Source organism: Mus caroli, unplaced genomic scaffold (assembly GCF_978045245.1).
Source record: "Mus caroli unplaced genomic scaffold, Mus_caroli_1 scaffold_20, whole genome shotgun sequence".
NCBI lineage: Eukaryota > Metazoa > Chordata > Mammalia > Rodentia > Muridae > Mus > Mus caroli.
In genome coordinates this window covers 45222254-45243118 of record NW_028227275.1, presented here as the reverse complement: position 1 = coordinate 45243118, position 20865 = coordinate 45222254, and the positions used below count along the sequence as shown (strand labels likewise).

General features: G+C 46.1%; 1 protein-coding gene across 1 annotated transcript; it reads right to left on the bottom strand.

Moving 5' to 3' along the window:
* Positions 1-232: 232 nt before the first annotated feature.
* Positions 233-20021, bottom strand: Psat1 (phosphoserine aminotransferase 1). The gene is made up of 9 exons (XM_021151531.3): positions 19874-20021; positions 16310-16370; positions 14814-14883; positions 13557-13762; positions 12485-12657; positions 10100-10269; positions 4460-4588; positions 2050-2187; positions 233-1260 (listed from the first exon to the last, which is right to left on the bottom strand). The coding sequence occupies exons 1-9, from the start codon at positions 19931-19933 to the stop codon at positions 1155-1157; spliced, it is 1113 nt and encodes a 370-aa protein (XP_021007190.1). The 5' UTR covers positions 19934-20021; the 3' UTR covers positions 233-1154.
* Positions 20022-20865: the final 844 nt, after the last annotated feature.

The window sequence follows — 20865 nt, the reverse complement described above, 5'->3', positions numbered from 1 at the left end:
CAAAACTCTTCCCTGGGAGCTGTGCTGGAAGGGACTCTGCTGACAGTGTTTGTTCCAAAGTAAAAAGCAAGCAACCACACTGAGTTGCACAAGAACGAAGCCTGACACCTTTGTCTGGACTACACTACCCTATCCCAGGCTAATTTTAAACCCTAGGCTCCCCATCAGAACGTTTAAAAGCAGCATCTGACTTAAAACGCAAGCAGAATAATTCACAGGCAATGAATGGCTTAGATGACTTAGGACTTTAATGTTTTCCATACAGTCGATTGAAAACATTGATACATGAACAACCAGAAAAAGACCTCAGCAATGTATAGACCTGGAATATATAGTGTTGCCCTGGTTAAACTACAAGAACGTGATCACAGTTTGGGGGTGGAAGGTAGGGGTGTGACTCAGTTTTGTTTAATGGCTTAACCGAAAAGCAAAGAATCAACCATTTCTTCTACTTGTGGCAAGAAAAGAGAGTCATGGTGGAACGTGTAAATCCTTCTCATGACGCAGCTTTAAAAGGCAGTAGATAGAGAGCACAGGTGACTATAATAGATGACAGTCATGCACAAAGTCATGGGCTGAACAAAACTGTTTTCATTAGAAATATAAAGGCATAGGCATAAACCGCACGGTGTTTAAAACAATACCCACTACATAAACACAGCATAACACACCTATGTCTTTATGGGAATTGCCGTACACAGATTCAAAACGCTCGTGAGTCGCTGTTGACTTTAATCAACCTGCTGCAGAACCCAGCAAACTCACTGCTGTCAATCCAGCCCACAGAGCCTCCAACCTCCTCAGGATATGCTCCTAATAATAACCAGTTGGAACCAGCAGGGCAAAGTCCAAGGCAGTCCACCTAGAGAAGAGGGCAGCAAAGATGGCTGACAGGCTGAATTCGTTAGAAGAGCAACAGGAAAAGAAAGCTTTCAGAATGCTTCCAGGTCACGTGAGAATGAAGGTGGCCGTTAGCTGGGAGTTTCCTCAGCTCTGCAGTGCCCCGATGTTTAGTCGTTATTCTTTGAGAAAGGAATCTGTAATAAGCATGTATTTGGGAAAAAAATCCATGTCTGTTAAGTTTCTGTAGTCAATCCCAAGTTACTCTAAACGATGCTGCATGCTGCTCACAGGCAGAGCGTGGCTGGCCATGCTCACAGCTGATGCATCTCCAAGAAATTCTTCATGAAGGCCGCCAGCTTCTCAACGTCTTCAGTTGTGACAGCGTTATACAGAGAGGCACGAATGCCTCCCACTGACCTAGAACAACAGAGGCCCGCCCAGTGAGATCAAAAAAATCGGAAGAGAGAAAATCTGGGTTAAAGCCCTCGACGACCATGCGTAGGGCTCCAGGTTTGAACCTCAACAACATAGAAAAACATGCAATGCAAAAGGCGTCTGCTTGAGCACAACACACCCTTCACTAGCTACCCCTCCGGAGAGAGGCAGCTCCCAGCCCGGGTGCTCAAGCTTGCACCTGAAAGCATCCCCAGCAGGCAGCATGAAGCTTCAAAGTCATTAGGAAATCCCTTGTATGGTGAAGGTCATCTACCCACTGAATTACCTCAATCTAGTCATGTTTTTAGTCATGTTCATTGGCTTGTTATTTGTACAAATTAATGGGTTCCACTGTGGCATTACCAGAGATGCATACACTGGACTTTGATCACACCCAAACTATTCACCTTGGATAAAGAAGAAACTAAATAGAAGGAGGGGGACTCAGAGGAGGAGGGGGACTGGGTTTGGGGCCATGCCACCCACTACACTATGCAACAGTTCTAACCACATAGAGCACTCTGCTGCTGGTCTCCTGGTCACAGTATCTGATGTTCAACTGAGCCCAGTGATGGTCTGTTAACACCAGAGTGAAGCAGGCAGCCCTACCTGAGGCACCTTCAGTGTTGATGAAACCCCGTGCAAAATGCACCGCAACCCAGCCAGAAGTGGCTTCTTCTCCAACAAGTCTGTAACCACCACCCCAGGCCATGTCAGTCCTGGATTTTATTCTTTCTGCCTCTGACAGGCCTGGGGACAAGGTGTGCTTACCTGTGCCCCTTCAAGGAGATCATGTTGAGTTCTACCGCCTTATCAAGAAAACGCTTTTCCAAAGCTTCATCTCCTTTGGCGTTGCCAATGCGAAATGGAATGTTCATCCTGCTTCTATTCTGGCGCTCCACTGGACATCTGAAAAGCGTGTTTAATATTCATCTATGTTTCTAAGAGGTACACAGTGTCATAAACGAATATATAGGTTTTCAAACAGTACTAAGGGCTGGGGCTGGCATTCAGCTGACAGAGTGCTTAACCAGTGCGGGGTTCTGATGGTACAAGCCCGTAACCTGGAGCAACCAGGAAGTGGGATGCATGAGCATCATCGTTCAGGGTCATCCAGGGCCACGTGGTGGTTTCAAGGCCAGCAGGGGCTAAGGAATAAAATAAAATAAACAAGTGGATGATTAAAAAGAAGGAGAAGAAACGAAAAGCAAGGGTTGGAGAGATGGCTCAGTGGTTAAGAGCACTGACTGCTCTGCCAGAGACCCTGAGTTCAATTCCCAGCAACCACATGGTGGCTCACAACCATCTGTAATAGAATCCGATGCACTCTTCCAGTGTGTGTCTGAAGACAGCTGCAGTGTACTCATATAAATAAAAAATAAAATCTTTTAAAAAAAAGAAAAGAAATGAAAGCAAAACAAACAGACTCTTCCCCAGAATGTTATAATTTACCCATGGGGAGAAGCCTCACTCACACAGCAGTAGGCTAGCATTCACTTGTATAACCTGCATCTCATTTCTGTCAGACTCAGTCCCTTCACTTGAATATAAGAAGCAGCGCTGTCTCTGTTTCACACGATCTGTGACAATTGAGTGGATCGTTTACACAGCTACGAGCACACGTCAGCCACACAGCACAAGTCTGCAGCTTTTTCTGCAAGGCTGCAGACAAGCAGGGCCTGTCCCATGGCTGAAGACTCAGAATCAAAGATCTGGACTTGCAGCTCACGCCCACCGATTACCCACCCTGCATGAAGAGGAAATAATAGGAGACGATCATGTCGTAAAAGCTCAGAACGGAAAACTGAATCACAAACATGTCAGCTACAGCCTCATGTCCTCCATACAAGACGAAGAAGGGACTCAGTCGTTCTCCTCCCAGTGAAAGATGGAATTAGACTTCGAGGCCAGGAGGGTGGTTAGCTGGAGAGGACTACAGAATTCCAAAATGGCAACCTTGCTGAGCAGTGAAGAGGGGACTATGTGGAAGTAGGGAATAGACAGCAGAGGAGGAAGAGGGAACAGGAGGACTGTGGAGGAGGAGGCTGCCCAAGCTCTGGTTAGTTTGCTCTTGGTTAGCATGCTGGGCTCCTGGCAGGAATGTCTGGAGGCACATGACCCTGATCCATGGAGAGCCTGCTGGCACTCTTTCGGCAATTTGACTGGGTCCATAACGATGAGGGGTAATGAGTTTGCACAGTAGTAGATCTGAGTTTTAGAAAAACAGCCATGGGGGCTGGAGATGGCTCGGTCAGCCAACTGCTTGCTCTGCATGTGCCTGAAGACAGCGACAATGTACTCACATACATAAAATAAGTATTTTTTTTAAAAGATGCTAAGTTCATGGATGCTTTCTTACAGCAGCCCCAGGAAACATCTACAAGATCCATGTGTTGTCCAGACCTCACAAATGCAGCCAGTGATCAACACATGACCACCCATCTTTGTCATGAAAGTATTTAACTTCAACCCTGCCGATCTCATTCAGACTGCAGGTGAGCGATGGGGACACCTGTCCTAGAAGCAAGGAGTCAGTGAACTTTGATAGAAGGGGAAGGAGGGGAAGGTTCAGTGGGCAGACTGTTCAAATTCCCAAAGCCTACATAATGCCTGATGGGCAGAACACATCCGTAATCCCAGGGCTTCTAAGATAAAATGGGAGGAGGGTCCCTGGTAGCTCACAGGACTGTTAGCCTGGCAAATGTCACTATGAAAAACAAAGAGACCCTGCTTCAAACAAGGAAGTGAGGGAAAGTGATGACTGCCAAGGAGGTTGACCTCAAACCTATACAAGCAAAGTGCCTGTGTGTGCCTGTATTCAAGCCCACCTGAGGAGGTGGTATCAGGAGCAGGGATTTACAATGAGGGACCAATAGGACACCTTAGGTAAAGCTGATAGCCTCCTGCAACAGTTTTCCAGTGTCACAAGGGAAGAAGGAGTGGAGAGGGGTTCTATCCCAGACAGTAAGTAATGCACCCTACCCCAGGTCAGAGTTTTTGGGGACTTGACACAAAAGACTGGTGTTTCCCAGCGTGAGGCACAAGAGCCAAGAACTTTCCTCCCTCCACCGTCAACTCACGAGCCCTGGGACCATCACTCAGCAGTACACCAGTGTTCAAGGGAAAGGAAAGTTTCAAGAAGGAGTCTCCACTTCACAGGACATACAGCGCATTGACTTACACATAAAATCCTTGAGAATTATCGATGATCTCGTAGATCATCTGGGATTTGATGGAGCTGAGCTTCTCCATGGCTGCGGCCCCACCGTTGTTCTTGATCCATTCCAGGACCATGCCCATGACGTAGATGCTGAAGCAGGGATAAAACGTAACACCAGTTAGTTCACCTCCCAAAAGCCAAAAGGACACGTAAGCAAACTGGTCCTGGGAGTCACGCTGACACTTTCAGCATCGTTACAAATGGATAAAAGCATTCCACTCGAAGAGCGAGCCAAGTTAACTAAGCCAATGCGGCTTAAGTTCACGTGGTATTCTAAAGAGGTAACCCAGAGCGCCAGACCCTCTGCAAAGAGGGACCACACACCCCCATCTCTTTAGACAACCCTGACTCAATGACCCTAAACAGGGCTGCCTAAGACCCTCAGAAAACACAGATATTTACATTACAATTATGAAGTAGCAATGAAAAATAACTTTATGGTTGGGGGTCAGCACAACATGAGGAACTGAAACAAAGGGTGGCAGTAGGAAGGTTGAGAACCACTGCTCTAGACTGTCTCCCCAACCCACCCTAAGCAGCTCTCCACACCTCCCGAATCCCCAGAGTCCCTTGCTCATAGGTATGATCCACACTTGTGGGGTCTGCCCTGCTTTTGTCTTATCACTCCATTTCTTTATTTTAAACTTCTGTGACCATGTCTATATCTTAGACTCTAATGCTAGAGGGCTGGAGGCACACACTGTTCTTTTCTATCCCAGAGTCCCAAGTCAGTGCCTCCCACCAGGCAGAGATGGGCAGGGATGGACATTACAGGTTTCCTCAGTCCAGACACACCACACAGGACTAGTCACCATGTAAATGTCAGCCTTGTCTTTACCTCTGAGGACACGGAGTCATCACTACCTGTAGCGTAGTTGGCCTATCCTGTTCTTTTCAGCTCCCCCACATCCAACATGCAGATTCAGCTGCAAGATTTGCTCCCCTAGTCGTAAGAGGTGGGCTCGAGACTTAACTACACCAATCAGCAGCTTCCCTGGCATCTTTAAGCTGGGAGTTGGGAAAGCCAGAACTGAACTAGCACATTCCAGGTAGAAGATGAGCCCCAGCAGATCTCGTTTCTAGCCACAGCAAAGCCAACATCCTAGCTAGAGAAGCAAGGATCAGAAATGGAGAGCAACCTACCTGTAACCTTGGTGAGTGGGAGCCTGAGGCAGAAGGATGGCTCAGCCTGGACTACACAGAGTCCAAGGCTAGCCTGAGCTACATAACAAGACTGTTCTCAAAATGAACCCCCCCCCAAAACAACAACAACAACAACAACGGATAGTAGAGAATAGATACTGTAAGATTTGTTTCCTGTTTCTGAGGCCCAGCCACAACACAACACAGGTCCATCTCTTTCTGAGCCAAGTGTTAAGACTTCTTATCTCCCACAAAACCCATGCTTGGCACAGGGCCTGGTAAGCATAGCCTACCCACATGGTAGCTGTTAGGTACCCACACTCAGCTGAAATTAAATGGGATTTGAGAATGGCGGGTAGTTGGCCAAAAATCTTCTAACTGCCTTTAGAAAGATCCCATATACCCCTCACTGAAAGCCCAAGGAGCAGAAGCAGGTCTCCTGTCCTCCTTGAGCTTGGAAGTCCGGAGGCATCAGCTCCATTCTCTGTAGAGCGTAGCTGTGTCCGGGTGTGGGATAAAGGTAAGCTATGGGAGCTGCCAAGGTCTAATGGGAAGGCTGAGCAAAAATGGTGATAGGGATGCCCCAGCCAGGCTGCTTCCTGGTCACGGTAGAAGATTTGTGTTCCTGGTTCTAGGAGGTCCAGCCACAAGACAGGACTATCCAATACTGAGCCAAGTATTCGGACTTCTTATCTCCCACAAACCCTATGCTCAGCACAGGGCCTGGGGAGAACAGCCAAAGCTCACAGATCTCTGACAGCCAAAGGGCTATCCCTCAGAAACCTCTGACATGGACCGATTGGCCATTCACTGTCTCAACCAGGTAGGCCAAGAACCACAGAGTTTCTTCCCAGAAGGCAACAGAAAGCAACACCAGACACAGAGAACTTTACAAGAAGTACATATCCACAAACTGCTCGCCCCACCATCTACAACCTACTCGCCTATGAACCACAGAAACATCCCAGACTACCACAGCCAAGTAGAATCATGATGAACACTTTTAGGAAACCACAGTCACTTTTACCTGATGCTCTGTTATGCCTATGTTTCAAAACTGTAGATTCTCTAAGAAAATCCAAACCAGCAAGGGCCTGTCTCAGCCAGACCTCAGGACCAACGCTGGAGCCCCGCCATGTTCAGGCTTGCTGCCCATACCCTGTGGCTGCCTTCTTAGGATCTGAGCAGGCGAAAGCCAACACATTTCTACAGACTGCCTGCAGCCAGGCCTCTCAGCCTGGGTCTCCAGTGCCTCAGCAAGCAGCAGCTGGATCAGAAGGAAGCAGGCTGCTCAGAGCAAGCTCCTGCCTGCTTCCCCACCCAGCTCCTGGCTAAGCACTGCTGTAGGGCCCCTGGGAATGCTTACCACAAGGTCTTCTGGAATTCCACTTTATCACTAACTCAAACCTCTATCCTCTAAAGCCAAAACTACCGGAGCCTTACAATGCTGTGTGGAGTCACAACTTGGGCCCAATTCTTTCGACCATTGGTGCACACTTTTAATTGACTGATGCTCTACTTCTAAATCGGCTACCTCCAAACACACCAAGTAGACTTACCACCTAAGCATGCCTGAAATGTCCCCTGCAATAGCATCCAGCTATGAAAACAACGGTGGAAAGGGCAGGCATTTAACCGAACACAGCAGAATGCCCACGGTACACTGCTGGGTTAAAAAACCGGAGTCACACAAGTCTAAGCAGCATGGTTCACAGTTAAACCTGTGTTATGGGTGTCACAGTTCACTGACACAATTAAATATATGACAGTATACAGCTGACCTCTTCAAACTCCCAAATTTGGTAACCAGGGGTTCAGCCAACCTTGTACAGAAAAAAAAATTTCAAAATCAGCATCTAGAATGAATACAAACAAATCTTTACCTTGTCTTTACTCCTTTCCCAATACAGTATATAAATTATTTAGAGCATTTACATTGTATTAGGTATTATAAATAATCTAGAGATGACTTAAAGGATGAAGGAAGATGTGCATAGCTATAGACTAGGCCATTTTTTAAAAAGAGATTTGACCACCTAAGAATTTTGGACTCTGGGCTTGAGAGATGGCTCAGTGGTTAAGAGCACCGGCTGCTCTTCCAGAGGTCCTGAGTTCAATTCCCAGTAACCACATGGTGGCTCACAACCATCTGTACTGGGATCTGATGCCCTCTACTGGTGTGTCTAAAGACAGCAACAGTGCACTCACATACATGAAATAAATAAATAAATAAACAAATCTTTAAAAAAATAATAGTAATAAAGGATTTTGGACCCCTTGGGGGTCCTGGAAAGAGTCTTCGATGGTTAAAGAGGGGTGACTAGATAGGCAGGCAGTGTTTCCCTGGTAACTTTTGCTAAGTGTGGGTGCTATTTATATATATTTTTAAACAATATGAATTATACCCTGTGTGTCAGAGTTTAGGAAAGGTCACCAGAAGTCTCCAGGCTGCAGATAAGCTTGGGGTAGGATCTAGATCTCATAACCCTCTCAGAAGCTTGTGAAGGCCTTCATACAGCTGGCCCTGAGGTCAACTCCCCTACACCTGAGGTTCCAGCTGCTCCGAACCTCCCAAGAGCCTCTGTCTGCACAGGCCATATGTTGCCCTGCATTTGCTAAACAGTCAAACATGACCTTGAACTCCTGATTCTTCTGTCTCCTAAGCCCTGGGAATACAGGCATTGTCACCACATCTTTATTTTCACCAACTGAAAAAGATAATTGGGTAAAAGACTTTTTTCCCCTCACATTAGAGCTAAAAATGATCTTTGCTTAACATCTCAATATGCATAAGAAGTGTTTTATGAAGTTGGAAGGTTTGTTTAGGATCTTCTCCGCCCTCTAACAGGGTTGAGTGTGTTCTACCAATGGGTTAAAAAGAAGAAAGTCAGAGTCCTTTATTCCAGCCCAGTTCCTGCATAAGGCTACTGATCAACAATTCATGGCCCGATTTATCCAGAAGAGTCAAACAGTTCCCAGAGCCCACAATCTTTGGACTCTGACCAAAGAAAACAAAGAACATCACCTGGACATGCTCACATCCTTATCTGCTTACTGTGGAGTAGAGAGGGCTGAGGGCACCTCCCCTGCCCTGAACACACTGTCATCAACCCCGGAAGATGGCTCTTTGTGAGCCATTTTCTTTCTATCCTTGAATGTTAAAGCATGGTAGTGAACTTTGAGTACTTAAGTCACATAGAAGTCATGTCTTATCAACAAAAAATAGGAACTGGGCAGGAGATGAGGGGATAGCCACCAAGTCCTACCTTTCACCTGTTCTGCATCTGCTCAGTTTCAGTCTACGTACTCACCGCCCTGACTTGCTCTGAGACGCCCCTGCAGTCTGAGGAAGAAGATCAAAGCCTTCCAAGGCTTAGCACAGGGGCTGGCTTGTGGACTTTCTAGGTGTCCAGCCTTTTCCACTTCCCATCAAACATCTGGCTTGTTCTCTCACTGTTCACAAGGCAGTGTCATATTAACATACCACGTGTAAACATGCCTATCACATCTCTTTAAAACTCCCAGAAAAGGTGCCCAAGGGTGTACATACACTGCTCACCCTGGCTCCTCAGGTGGCCTCTGGACACACTTCCAGGACAGCCTTCATTCCGCCTGGTCCTACCTTCTCACATTATTTAGTTTTGGAGACAAGAATTTCACTATATAGAGCAGTCTCAATCTTCTTAACTCCACCCCTAGTCCTGGGATTGCAGGTGAGCACCGTCGTCATGGCGTCACGTGGGTCTCAGCCTTCTCTCTTCTAAAGGCTCCTCCTGGAAGACTCTCAGGCAGGGATGTGGTCCTGCCTTCTAACATCCTGCCCACACATCCTGGTACCTCAACTGCTCTTCTAGGAATCCAACAAACATGTGGTCCCCAATGGTACCTTGACATTCATCTTAGAAACATCTTCAGTCAAAGTCCAAGAGTAAGGAATGACCGGGAGAGTTAACCCCAGAACACTCTACTCAAAGGAAAGGGTGGGGAGGGGTTGGGGGAAGGGACAGGAAACTGTTCTGTATCAGGTGAGTGACACAAGGGAAACGTCCAGTTGGATTTTAACTCCAAACTCTTCCCTTTCTTGTGTGTGTGTGTGTGTGTGTGTGTGTGTGTGTGTCAGGGGGATGATTTTCTCCAGCGGGGAAGGAAAGAACCCTGCACACTTGCCCTAGCCTGACCCTCTTCCTTCTGGAAAGCCACCCTGTTTGTCAGAGACACGGGCCATGGCATTTTATCTATAGAGAGCTTTTGGGTTAATGATCAACATCAAAATCAAGCAAAGACCAAGATTGTCATCTTTACCAAAAAAGGGCAACAAGGAAAACTGACCAAACAGCGCCTAGAGGAGAGCTGGACAAAGATCGCAGAGTGGCTCTTGGGGTGCTTGGGTCACTGGCTAATGAAGCGTGCTCTCCTTAACTTCTGCTTGGACAGAAGACTACAGAGTCCCAGAGTTACCTGAAACACGGAGGTGTGTTATACAAAGAGCTGTTCCCAGCCTGCACTTTGTAGTCAAGGACTGATGGGCACTCTCTGAGCGAGAACCCGAGCAGATCATCCCGGACAATCACCACCGTCACCCCGGCAGAGCCAACATTCTTCTGAGCACCAGCGAAAATCACACCAAACTTTTAAAAAAGAAGAAAGAAACATTGGCTATTTTAGAAGCAGCTGTAGTCATCCCTAAGCCATGCATGCCAAGGGCTAGCTCTCCCCTAAACAACCATTTTAATGAAGTGACCCATTTCTGCCTAGGAACATGCCATACTATAGAAATCTCTACCCAAAACAGCAAGTCAGCACTTCCAAGACCCAAGGCCTGGTCTTTGCCCCGAGGTCTCCCACACCGAGGACTGTCAAGCCCTGAGACACACTTAGGCTCTCGCAATCCTTGTTCTGCTTCCAAGCGGGCTCCTCAGAGCTGGAGAAGTGGCTCTTGTTGCTCTTACAGAGGGTCCCTGCACCCACATAGTGGTTCACAAACATCTGTAACTCCAGTTCCAGGTGTTCTAACACCCTCTTCTGACCTCTGAGGACTCAAAGAGCATATGTGGCACCTGTATATATATACACTAATATACATATAGTAAGAAATAAGGATGCTCTTTCTTTTCTTCCTCCATTCCTCGCCCCATTCAATAAAAAAAACTCTTCTCGTGGGGAAAAAAAAAAGAAGTAACTCTAAAAAAAAATTTTTAACAAAATAATATAGGCCTTCTGGTCCAGGCTTAGTGGTACACAACTGTAAATCCCAGCTCTTGGGAAATGCAAGCAGAAGGACCCAGAGTTCAAGGTCACCTTTGGCTTCATAGTGAGTTCAAAGCTAGCCTGGTATATATAAGACTCTCTGGATTGAGATATAATTCAGTAATAAAACATTCTTATCATGCGTAAAGCCTAGGCTTCATACACACATTGAAAAATAATAAAAGAGCCTCCAAATCTTTGGTAACCAAAATAAAATACTATCATTTAATCTAAAATATTATTTTGTACAACTATTAATGTTTTCATAATTTGAAATGAAAACTCTTTTAGTTACATATTTTCATTAAATACTGAAATGGTTAAAATATAAATTTTTAAAATTTTAAATCAATGGGCTGCAGAGTGGTTCAGTGGTTTAGAGCACTTTTTGCTTCTCAGAGGACCTGGGTTCGGAGCCCAGGACTCACTCTGTGTCTCTCTTCTGACCACTGCCAGCATCACACACACACACACACACACACACACACACACATACACACACCACACACACATACACACACATACACACACACCACACACATACACACACACCACACATACACATCTGGTACGCACGTATGCAGGCAGGCCAAACATCCATATGTGTAAAATAAAATTAATCAATCTGAAAAATATTTAGGTCAAAAATAATGAATATGAACTTCCATTTAGAGCCTCAGCAGTTGCTTTGAAGGGGCTGCTGCAAACAATGTGAGTGGATGAGACACTGACCGAGAGAGAACTTTCAAATATGCCAATGTCTAAACAGTTCCTGAGAACTTTGTGCTGTATAAGATAGAGTCCTGCTTCTTTATCCCCAATGAAATCCTCAGGAAACCAAGTAGGAGTATATGGTTTATAAGTGACATGGCAGCCGGGCGTGGTGGCGCACACCTTTGGTCCCAGCACTCGGGAGGCAGAGGCGAGCGGATTTCTGAGTTCGAGGCCAGCCTGGTCTACAAAGTGAGTTCCAAGACAGCCTAGGCTATACAGAGAAACCCAGCCTCAAAAACAAAACAAAAACAAAACAAATAAGTGACATGGTTTGGTGTAGCCAAACATGTGCACAAAAGGAGATGGGGGAAGGGAATTGTGTTCAAGTTCAAGGCCAGGCTGAGCAATGTAGTGAGATCTTTAAAAACAGAATATGGCTATAAACCAAATGTTATAGGCATATATAATGGAATATTAGAAGTTTGGAGATTATATATACATACATATATGTATGTGCCACAACATAAATGCTGAAGGCACTGGTGATTTTAAGCCAAGCATTAAAGGACAAATACCATGATCCCATTCTATGGCAGGTCCCTTGAGTACAAATTCATAAAGCCGGATAGTGGTTGACAAAAGCTGGGGTGTGAAATTTTAATGGGACAAAGTTACAGTACAAAATCTGAAAGTTCTTGGAGCTGGACAGAGGTGAAGGCTGCAGAGCAATGGTAACGGGCTTCACATCACTGAGCTGCAACACCTAAAAGGAGTCAAAATGGGCCCAGTAAGGAGGCCCAGAAGGTAAAGAACCAAGTTCATATATCAAAACAGCTCAAAGAAACGTTCACTGGTTCCCCAGACCAACCTTTCAGTCTTTACCTTGGAAACGTCCACTGGCCTGGATAAGAAGTTTGAGGACATGTCACAGACCAGCACCGCTCCCTTGACGTCAGGTACGAAGTCAAACTCCACCCCGTGCACAGTCTCGTTTGCACAGAAGTATACATAGGAGGCGTCCGGGTTGAGGTTCCAGGTGCTTGGGTCTGGAATTTCTGTCACAAAGGGCAAATTCGAGACTCTGAATACCTCCCTTTTCCATGTGAAGACGACGACGTCAGCCAGGAGACTGGTTAGCTTCCTGAGGGAAAACTCACTCCAAAGCACTTGACAAGAGCACGGGCCTACCCACTCACTCACTCTTGCAATTACCACTAACAGCTGGGGATGACCCATCACCCTCTTACTGGGCACAAATAACATGCCAATGAAGCGCAGAGGGGCCAAGTGTCCCGGTGCAAACGTGTAATCCGGCACTTGGAAGGTTAAGGAAAAAAAAGGCTACTCTGAGTTCAAGGCCAGCCTGTGCTACATCAAAACTACCAGGTCAGACAGAGGTCGAAAGACCTTGTCTCGAAAGACCAAACGAACCAACCAAAGGAATGGATGTTTAGGTTTTCCTATCATCAAGCATCCATCTACCCTATACTCCTGTTGGTGTCTAATCGCTTCTTCTTAGGACCACAGTGCTTACCCACTCTGGGAGCACGTAGTTCCAGCAAGGCCAATCAAATCTATACCCCTACGGGTGAAGGGCGACTCAGGCAGAGTCAGTGACTGCTTCACAGCAGGGAACATGATATTATCATTGGGACGCTCTAGCAAGGGCACTAAAACTTAGAATATAAGAAGCTTAAGAGCAACTGCAGCCATCTTCCTAGAAAAGGGACCAATTTCCAGACTACAGTCTACTAGAGGAGATAAAGAGCGACTTAGACGGGGGCAGCATCCCTGGGACCCTCCCTCTCCCCATAAAACCACCAACCCGCTCCTGGGCTTTTAGGTAAGCAAGGCTCTCATCACTCTAAAGGAGTAGTCAGCAGAGCAGCAATGGAATAGTAAGAGCAATGGCCAGCCACCACCTCACCGTGCATCTTCAGTTCCCAGAACTTACTTGTGTAACTTCCAAGTTTAGGGTGGACAATGTTCACCGTTCCAAACTTCTTGGCTTCTTCCGCAGCCTTAGCTGACCAAGCTCCGGTCACCACGTAGTCAGCGCACCTTCCAGCTTTCAGGCCAATCAGATTTAAGGGGACAGCACTGAACTGGCCAGACCCACCTCCTTGTACAAAGATCACCTTGTAGTTGTTGGGAACAGCACTGGGCATAGAAAACGAGTGACCATAAATAACATAAACTAACAGGTCAAATATGGAGAATGAGGGCTGCCCCACTAAATGCAAACTTTCCATCTTCCTCTAGAGGCTGCGGAGGTGGCTCAGTGGTTAAGTACACAGTCTGCTCTTCAGAGAACTTGGGTTCAGTTCCCAGCACCCACATCCAAGCAGCTGACAAATGTCTATAACTCCAGCCCCGGAGTATCCAACGTCCGCTTCTGGCCTCCGTGAGTACACACACACATATACAAATACACACTCATCCAAAATAAACCTTAAAAGAAAAAGAAGGGGACTGGAGAGATGGCTCAGCGGTTAAGAGCACTGACTCATCTTCCAAACAAAGGTCCTGAGTTCAAATCCCAGCAACCACATGGTGGTTCACAACCATCCGTAATGAGATCTGATGCCCTCTTCTGGGGTGTCTGAAGACAGCTACAGTGTACTTACATATAATAAATAAATAAATCTTTTTAAAAAAGAAAGAAATATGGTAAAATCTCACTATCACTTTGCCCTAGCCAATTTAGTCATTTATTTACTGGTTTCCTTGCCATTGCTGATAGTAGAAATGCCCTGCTTTCTCTTTAGGGAACCCCACTTCTGCTGCACAACCCTCAGATTTCAACTATGGTCAACCCCAACACAGGGGATGAGCGATAAGCTGGCCAGTGGGATCTGGCCGAGACCTTTGCTTGAATCATGATGACTTTAGCCTCCTGTGGACATTGTAAACAAAGTGGGAGGTATAGAAGATAAGGCAGTAGGCACCGGTTTACGGCATAGAGAACCAAACTAACGAGCTGGCCTTTTAGGAAAGAGCACAACTGGCTGAGAGCATTGACTGCTCTTGCAGAGAACCTAGGTTCCATTCCTAGCATCCACATGGGGGTTCACAGCAGTCTGTGATTCCAGTTCTAGGGCTCTAACCCTTACTTGACCGCTACATGCTCCATGTGACGCACATACATATACTCAGGTATACACACACATAAAATAAGATAAATTTTTTAAAAATACTTGTTAAAACTTACAGCAATTCCCTCACAAGATTCTCTGTGTTGCCAATAATCTTGGCAAAATCTGACGACCTGTGACTCATTTCTGTGGAAGCAAAGGAATAACAGAGAGAGAAAAAAAAAAAGTTCAAGTATAATACCAAATAAAAATGGTTGTGAAATTTATGGAGAAATAATATAAGGAGAGTTCTGAGTTCAGATGGCAGCACATGCTCGCTCTCTTACTGTGGGGGACAATTACCGAGCTCACAACTGATGGTGAAACTGTAACATTTCAGTCCTGTAGTCACGGCAGCCATTTTCTCAAGTGCCACATTAACTGATCGACCCTTCCCGGCTCTATCTCTTTCCCCAATCTAGAGATCTAAGCAGTAAGCAGGAGTGGTGGCACACCCAGGTCATTCCCTAATCCCAGCATTCAGGAGGCTGAAGATTTAAATTCCTAGCTAACCTGAGCTAAAAGCATGATTTTTGTCTAAAAATAAAAGAATTGAGCATGGTGGCTTACTCCTATAAACTTAGTATTTAGAGGCTGAGGCAGGAGGATTGTCACTGTCAAGAGTTCGAGGCCAGCCTAGACTACCATATAAGATCCTTTCTTAGAAAAAAAAAAAAAAAGTCAGGCTTGATAGCACAGGCCTTTAATCTCAGCACTCAGGAGGCACAGACAGGAGGTTCTCTGTGAGTTCAAGGTCAGCCTGGTCTACATAGTTAGAGGATAGCCAGGACTGTAAAGAAACCCTGTATCAAAAATAAAGAAAAAAAAAGCAAAAAGGAACAAAGAAGCAACAAGAAAGACAGCTAAGTATAGCTCCAAACACCACACACACAGGAACAAAAATTAACACAGGAAGGAAGACAGCTAACCCTAAAGTCCCTTCACACAATGCAGCCCATGGAACTTGGAAGAAAATGATAGATAGATAGATAGATAGATAGATAGATAGATAGATAGGCAGACAGACAGACAGGTGTAAACTCTAGAGCTTGGAGGTTCTCTTCCTAAACAAGAGCAAAAGTTTAATAAATAAATTATTAATGAGCAGGATCTTCATGGAGGCTTATGAATTTTAACTTATAAATATTTATTTAAAGTTTATTTAAAGTTTAATAAAAAATTTACACTAAATGTGAAGCCATATTACATACACTTGGTGGCCCCATTCTGCAAATGTATAGTATCTGCCAATCTCACATCTTGTGCTCAGTAAAAACCAATTATGAACCGATGAGCTCCGTCTAAAATTCTCACATGCACTTAGGCTTTGTCAGTCTTGACTCCAGCAAACATGCGACTCAAGACATTAAAGTTTAAGTGGACCTGTAACTGAGATTAAGGCCCGTGCCAACATGCCTGCCTTTTCTTTTTTCCTTCTAAGACAGGATCCCATACTGTAGCCTATACTGTCCCTGTCCCTATAACCTATTACTCTGTATGGAAGATCATGCAGAGCAGAGCCTGGGCTTGAAGGATCTGCTCTTTAGTAAGAGAATCCAGGAGTGAGCCTCACCGAGCACACTGATGCCTAGTCCTCTGTAGTCTAGTAGCTGCTTCTGGATCTCCAACAATACCTGGGAGAAGAGAGAGAAGATGTCAGTCAGCATGCTGTGCACACATGCCTGGACGGCGGAGACGGCTGAGGCCTGGGAGGAGCCAAGCCCCCCACCCCCAGCCTCACAAGTACAACTTACACAAGCTGAGCCTGAAACTACGCAATATGATTGAGTCGAGGTATTTTTTCAAAAACATAAATTTACCAATTTCGTAGAAACCTCATCCACCTCTCTCTTAAAAGCTCACTTATTAAACATATAAAGTTCTCAGTTTAGAGACCAACAAGAACCAAGGCTATGTTATGTCCAAATCATAACAGGCAGGACGTTTGGGAGGGGGGCACTAAGAATATTGATAGGTGGCAATGGCAAGAACCTGCCGTGAATTAAAATAAACTCAGGAGCCGAGGCTATACTACATGATAGATAGTAGTATTGATAAATATAGATAGATATAGAGCAGTTGCTTAGCACATAGGAAGCCCTGGGTTTCATCAAGCTGGGGGGGGGGGGTGGAGGAAAGAGAAAATGTATTCAACCCAGACTGAAAGAAAGGTTGCATTCAGTTGTGGGCTGCATCTTGACTTTGCATACGATTATTCTATTCTGATAAGGCAGCCTTTGAAGGGCCATGGGGACTTACCTATGTGACATTAATTGGGAAACCAATTACTCACATAAATTTCTCTTACTAAATCAAATAAGCAATATCAATTCCCCTATAGTGCAATGGAAACCGGAAGCTAGAGATGTAGCTCAGTGGTATAAAATGTGTTGGGCACACTGGGGACCCTTGGTTCAATCCCCAACACCAAAAGAAAGGAAATCAGGAGAGAGCAAGGAAAGGAAGGAGTCGGAAGTAGAAGGAAGGGTGGAGAGAGAAATAGAATATATGATATATGTTCTCCTTATCTAAACCAGGAAATTAAAAAAAGGAAAACTATTATAACTACAAGGGGGGGGGCTCAGTATGCCTAAATAAGAATGTCAATTATGTTGAATGTAGCTTAGACAAGAAATGGATCCTGACAGGTAAATAAAAGATATCCATAATAAAGAAAGGTTCAGGCCGGGTGTGGTGGTGCATGCCTTTAGGCCGAGCAGAGGACCAAAGCAGATTGATCTCTGTGAGTTCAAGGCCAGCCTGGTCTATGATTCTAGGACAGCCAGAGTGCTGTAAAGAGACCCTGTCTCAAAACAAAGACAGAAAAATAAATAAATGCTCTAAAATTAAACACCAAGTGCAAGTCTACAAGTGAGACGCTCGCTGTGAGAAAGAATCAAATAGGTAGATGCCATCAAGACACTAGTTAAGGCCCAGTGTGCTGACACGAGCCTTTATCCCAGCACTTGGGAAGCAGAAGTAAGCAGCTATCTGAGTTTGAAGGTAGCTTGGTCTAAATAATTAGTAACAGGTCAGCCAGGGCTATATAATGAGACCTTATCTCAAACAAACAAGAAGAGATACCATCTAAGAATTGGCGTAGATAGGAGTTCTGTAACTTGTAGAAGACTGACAAGGGTACAAATCCTATCCTGCTGATCTAGCTTAAAAAGAAAGGGGAGAGAAAGAGAGAACGAGATATCATTAAATTTTATGTTGAAACTGCACTGGCCATGTGTGTGTGTAATATATGTTTATATCAATATGTATATATATGTATACTATATATATATAATTTGAGTAAAATTTAGTTTATACATTCATATACTAAAAGAAACACTTGCAACAAAAACAGAATCTTAGTTTTTGTATATATGTAGGTGTATGATACACACACACATATTAATTAAAAAGTTCAAGTAAATTTCAGTGAACGCATCCCTATTAAAAGAAGCACCTGGGACAGAGTCTTGGGTTTTGTGCGTTCAACAGGATTAAACAGGACCTGCCTCTGCAGCACATACTGCTCTTCCAGGAGTTGGAGCTCCAGAGCCCACATCAGCTAGCTCACAACTACCTCTAACTCACTTCCCCAGGCACCTGACCCATGCGCGTGCACACACCCACACACAGACACACACCCATACACGTGGTTTTTTTAAAAAACTGAACATTTTTATTTTAAAACCAAAACCACTATTTAAAAAAAAAAAAAAGACTTCTAGCCAAATGATAGAGCCCCAAGGAAGTCATCTCTCCAGTTTCACATACGGCATTTCATAAATTTCATTTTTCTTTATGAACGGCAGTCAAAAATTTTTGAAAGCTTCGCAACTAAATCAAGAAGACTTACTACATTGAAGTTAATCGCACATGCCTGTAATTCCTACATGCTGACTATTTTTTGTCAACTTGACATTGTGGGCGGTGCCACCCCTGGGCTGGTGATCCTGAGTGCTATAAAGACTGAGAAAGCCATGGAGAGCAGGCCAGTAAGCAGCGCCCCTCCATGGCCTCTGTGTCAGCTCCTGCCTCCAGGTCCCTGTCCTCATTGCTTTTGATAATGAACTGTTATAGGGAACTGTGAGTGAAATAAACTCTTCCTTACACTAGTTGCTTTTGGCCAGTGTTTCATCACAGCAATAGTAGCCCTAAGTAAGACACGCTCTCTTGGGAGGTGGAGGCAGGAATAGTTCAAAACCAGCTTGCGATACAAAGTAAATTCTAGGCTAGCCTATACTGAGAGACACTGCCTTACCCAACCTGGCAAAAAAACAAAACAAAAAAAAAAAAAAAAAACAAAAAACAGAGCTTTCCAAAACAGAGAGGGATGGGGGTGGGGGAGATCTCCAGAAGGGCCCACAGTTCTACCAAAGACCATCATGTAAGATGAACTGCAATGGCTGCAGAATAAGCCCTGTTCTCAGCTTGTGCGGCTGTCCCTACAAAAGAAAGGCGTCTTTCCCTCTCTCACACTATCCTGTTTCTACCCAACAGAGACCGTGGTGTCCCGGGGAGATCGCCAGGGTTCAACAAAAGATAATTGTACAATTCTTGGCCATGCCTGCGAGCTGTGGCAAGCGGTTACCAGATAGCAGCTTGGACAGCTGGTCCATGGGCTCCCGGCCACGAGAGGCATCTCATTCCGCACAGCTGGGGTGCGGGAGGAACCCGTGCAGGACGGGACAGGATGGCACACGGATCAAGTGAATGGAACTTGGCCAAACAGACCAAAGCCTTTCAGGTTTCCAGGAGAAAGACTTAAGGGCTGGGTGGGTTCGGTGGAGGCGAAGAGGGAGAAGCCGGCAGCTTTCAATTTCCGAGTTCTGAGGACTATGTTCCCAGTGCCCGGAGCTTAGCCTGTGCTCCCCGGAAGGAAACGTGCCGCCCCGACCGCCCATTCATTCCCACTCCTACGCTCGCCTGTGCAAGCGGGAGCCACAGAAGTCACGCCACCAGGAGGCCGGGTCTGAGGCTGGAAGTAAGCGCCGGCGTCTGTGCACAGGAGCGCATTTCGGCCTCAGCAATTATCTCCCCACGGAGGCATCCCTGCTCACCGATGTCTGTATCTCAACAACCGCATCCCGTCGCCCCACATCCCGATGCCCGCACTCCGACTGAACCCCAGCCATCTTACCGAGTGTGGCAGCTTGGCAGGCCCGGGCCCAAAGTTAACCACTTGCTTGGTGGCTTCCATGGTGCTAAGGCGACAGCAGGGGAAGTGGCAGGAGCAGAGACCACGCGAACAGCCCGCGTCTCCGGATGCAAAGGCAGAGCGGGCTTCAGCTTGCTGAGTCGGCGCTCCATTGGCTCACTGTCTCAGGCAGCTCACTGATTGGCTCTCGCTCAGAAACTCCCCTCCCTATTGGCCACGCTCACTATCGGAGCCTGCGATCAATTGCTCCTGCTGGAGTTTAGAATTTCAATCCGCCGTAGCGGTCAACGCAAGAGAGCAGGGGATTGCACCAGCCACCCGCGTGGCGAGGTGCCTACTGCCTTCGCGCACCTCTGGGCGCAGAGTCCCCTGCCCTGGCCTCCGAACAACTTCGAGGTGGCGCGCAAACCCATTGCTCCTGGCCCACCCCCAGCTGGGCTGGGCTATGCTGCATTTGTCCCAGAGCCAGTCCCCACTGTTCACCGGACTTTCCTAAGACCCTCACAGACACTCCGACGTAGAGACAGGACACTCAAAGAAGGAGGTGCAGGGTGTAGAAATGGCTGAAGAGTGCTGTCATAGGATTGTGACCTGGTGCACCTGATAATCCCAGCACTCGGCAGGGTAAATCAGGAGGATAGCTACGTGGAGGCCAGCTACACAGAGGGTCCCTGTCTCAAAAATCGCATAAGAAGCCTTTGTATTTGCACTTGCGCTCTAGCTCACTGCCCCACGGGTGGCTACGAACTTTGGGGGCAGCCCCACCCCACCCCTACCGCCACCCCCACCCTCATCCCGGACAGCCTCTTTCAAGTTGCTGAGTCTCTGTTCTCTCATTATCTCTTTCATGAACTGAGGGAGCAGGGACCTGAATGTTGGCTCTTGTGCAGGAGTTCCTCATGCTGTGAGGAGGTATTAACAGGAGCATGATACACAAGCTGAACGTAGTCAGGGTCGGAGGAATGTGGCCCTGA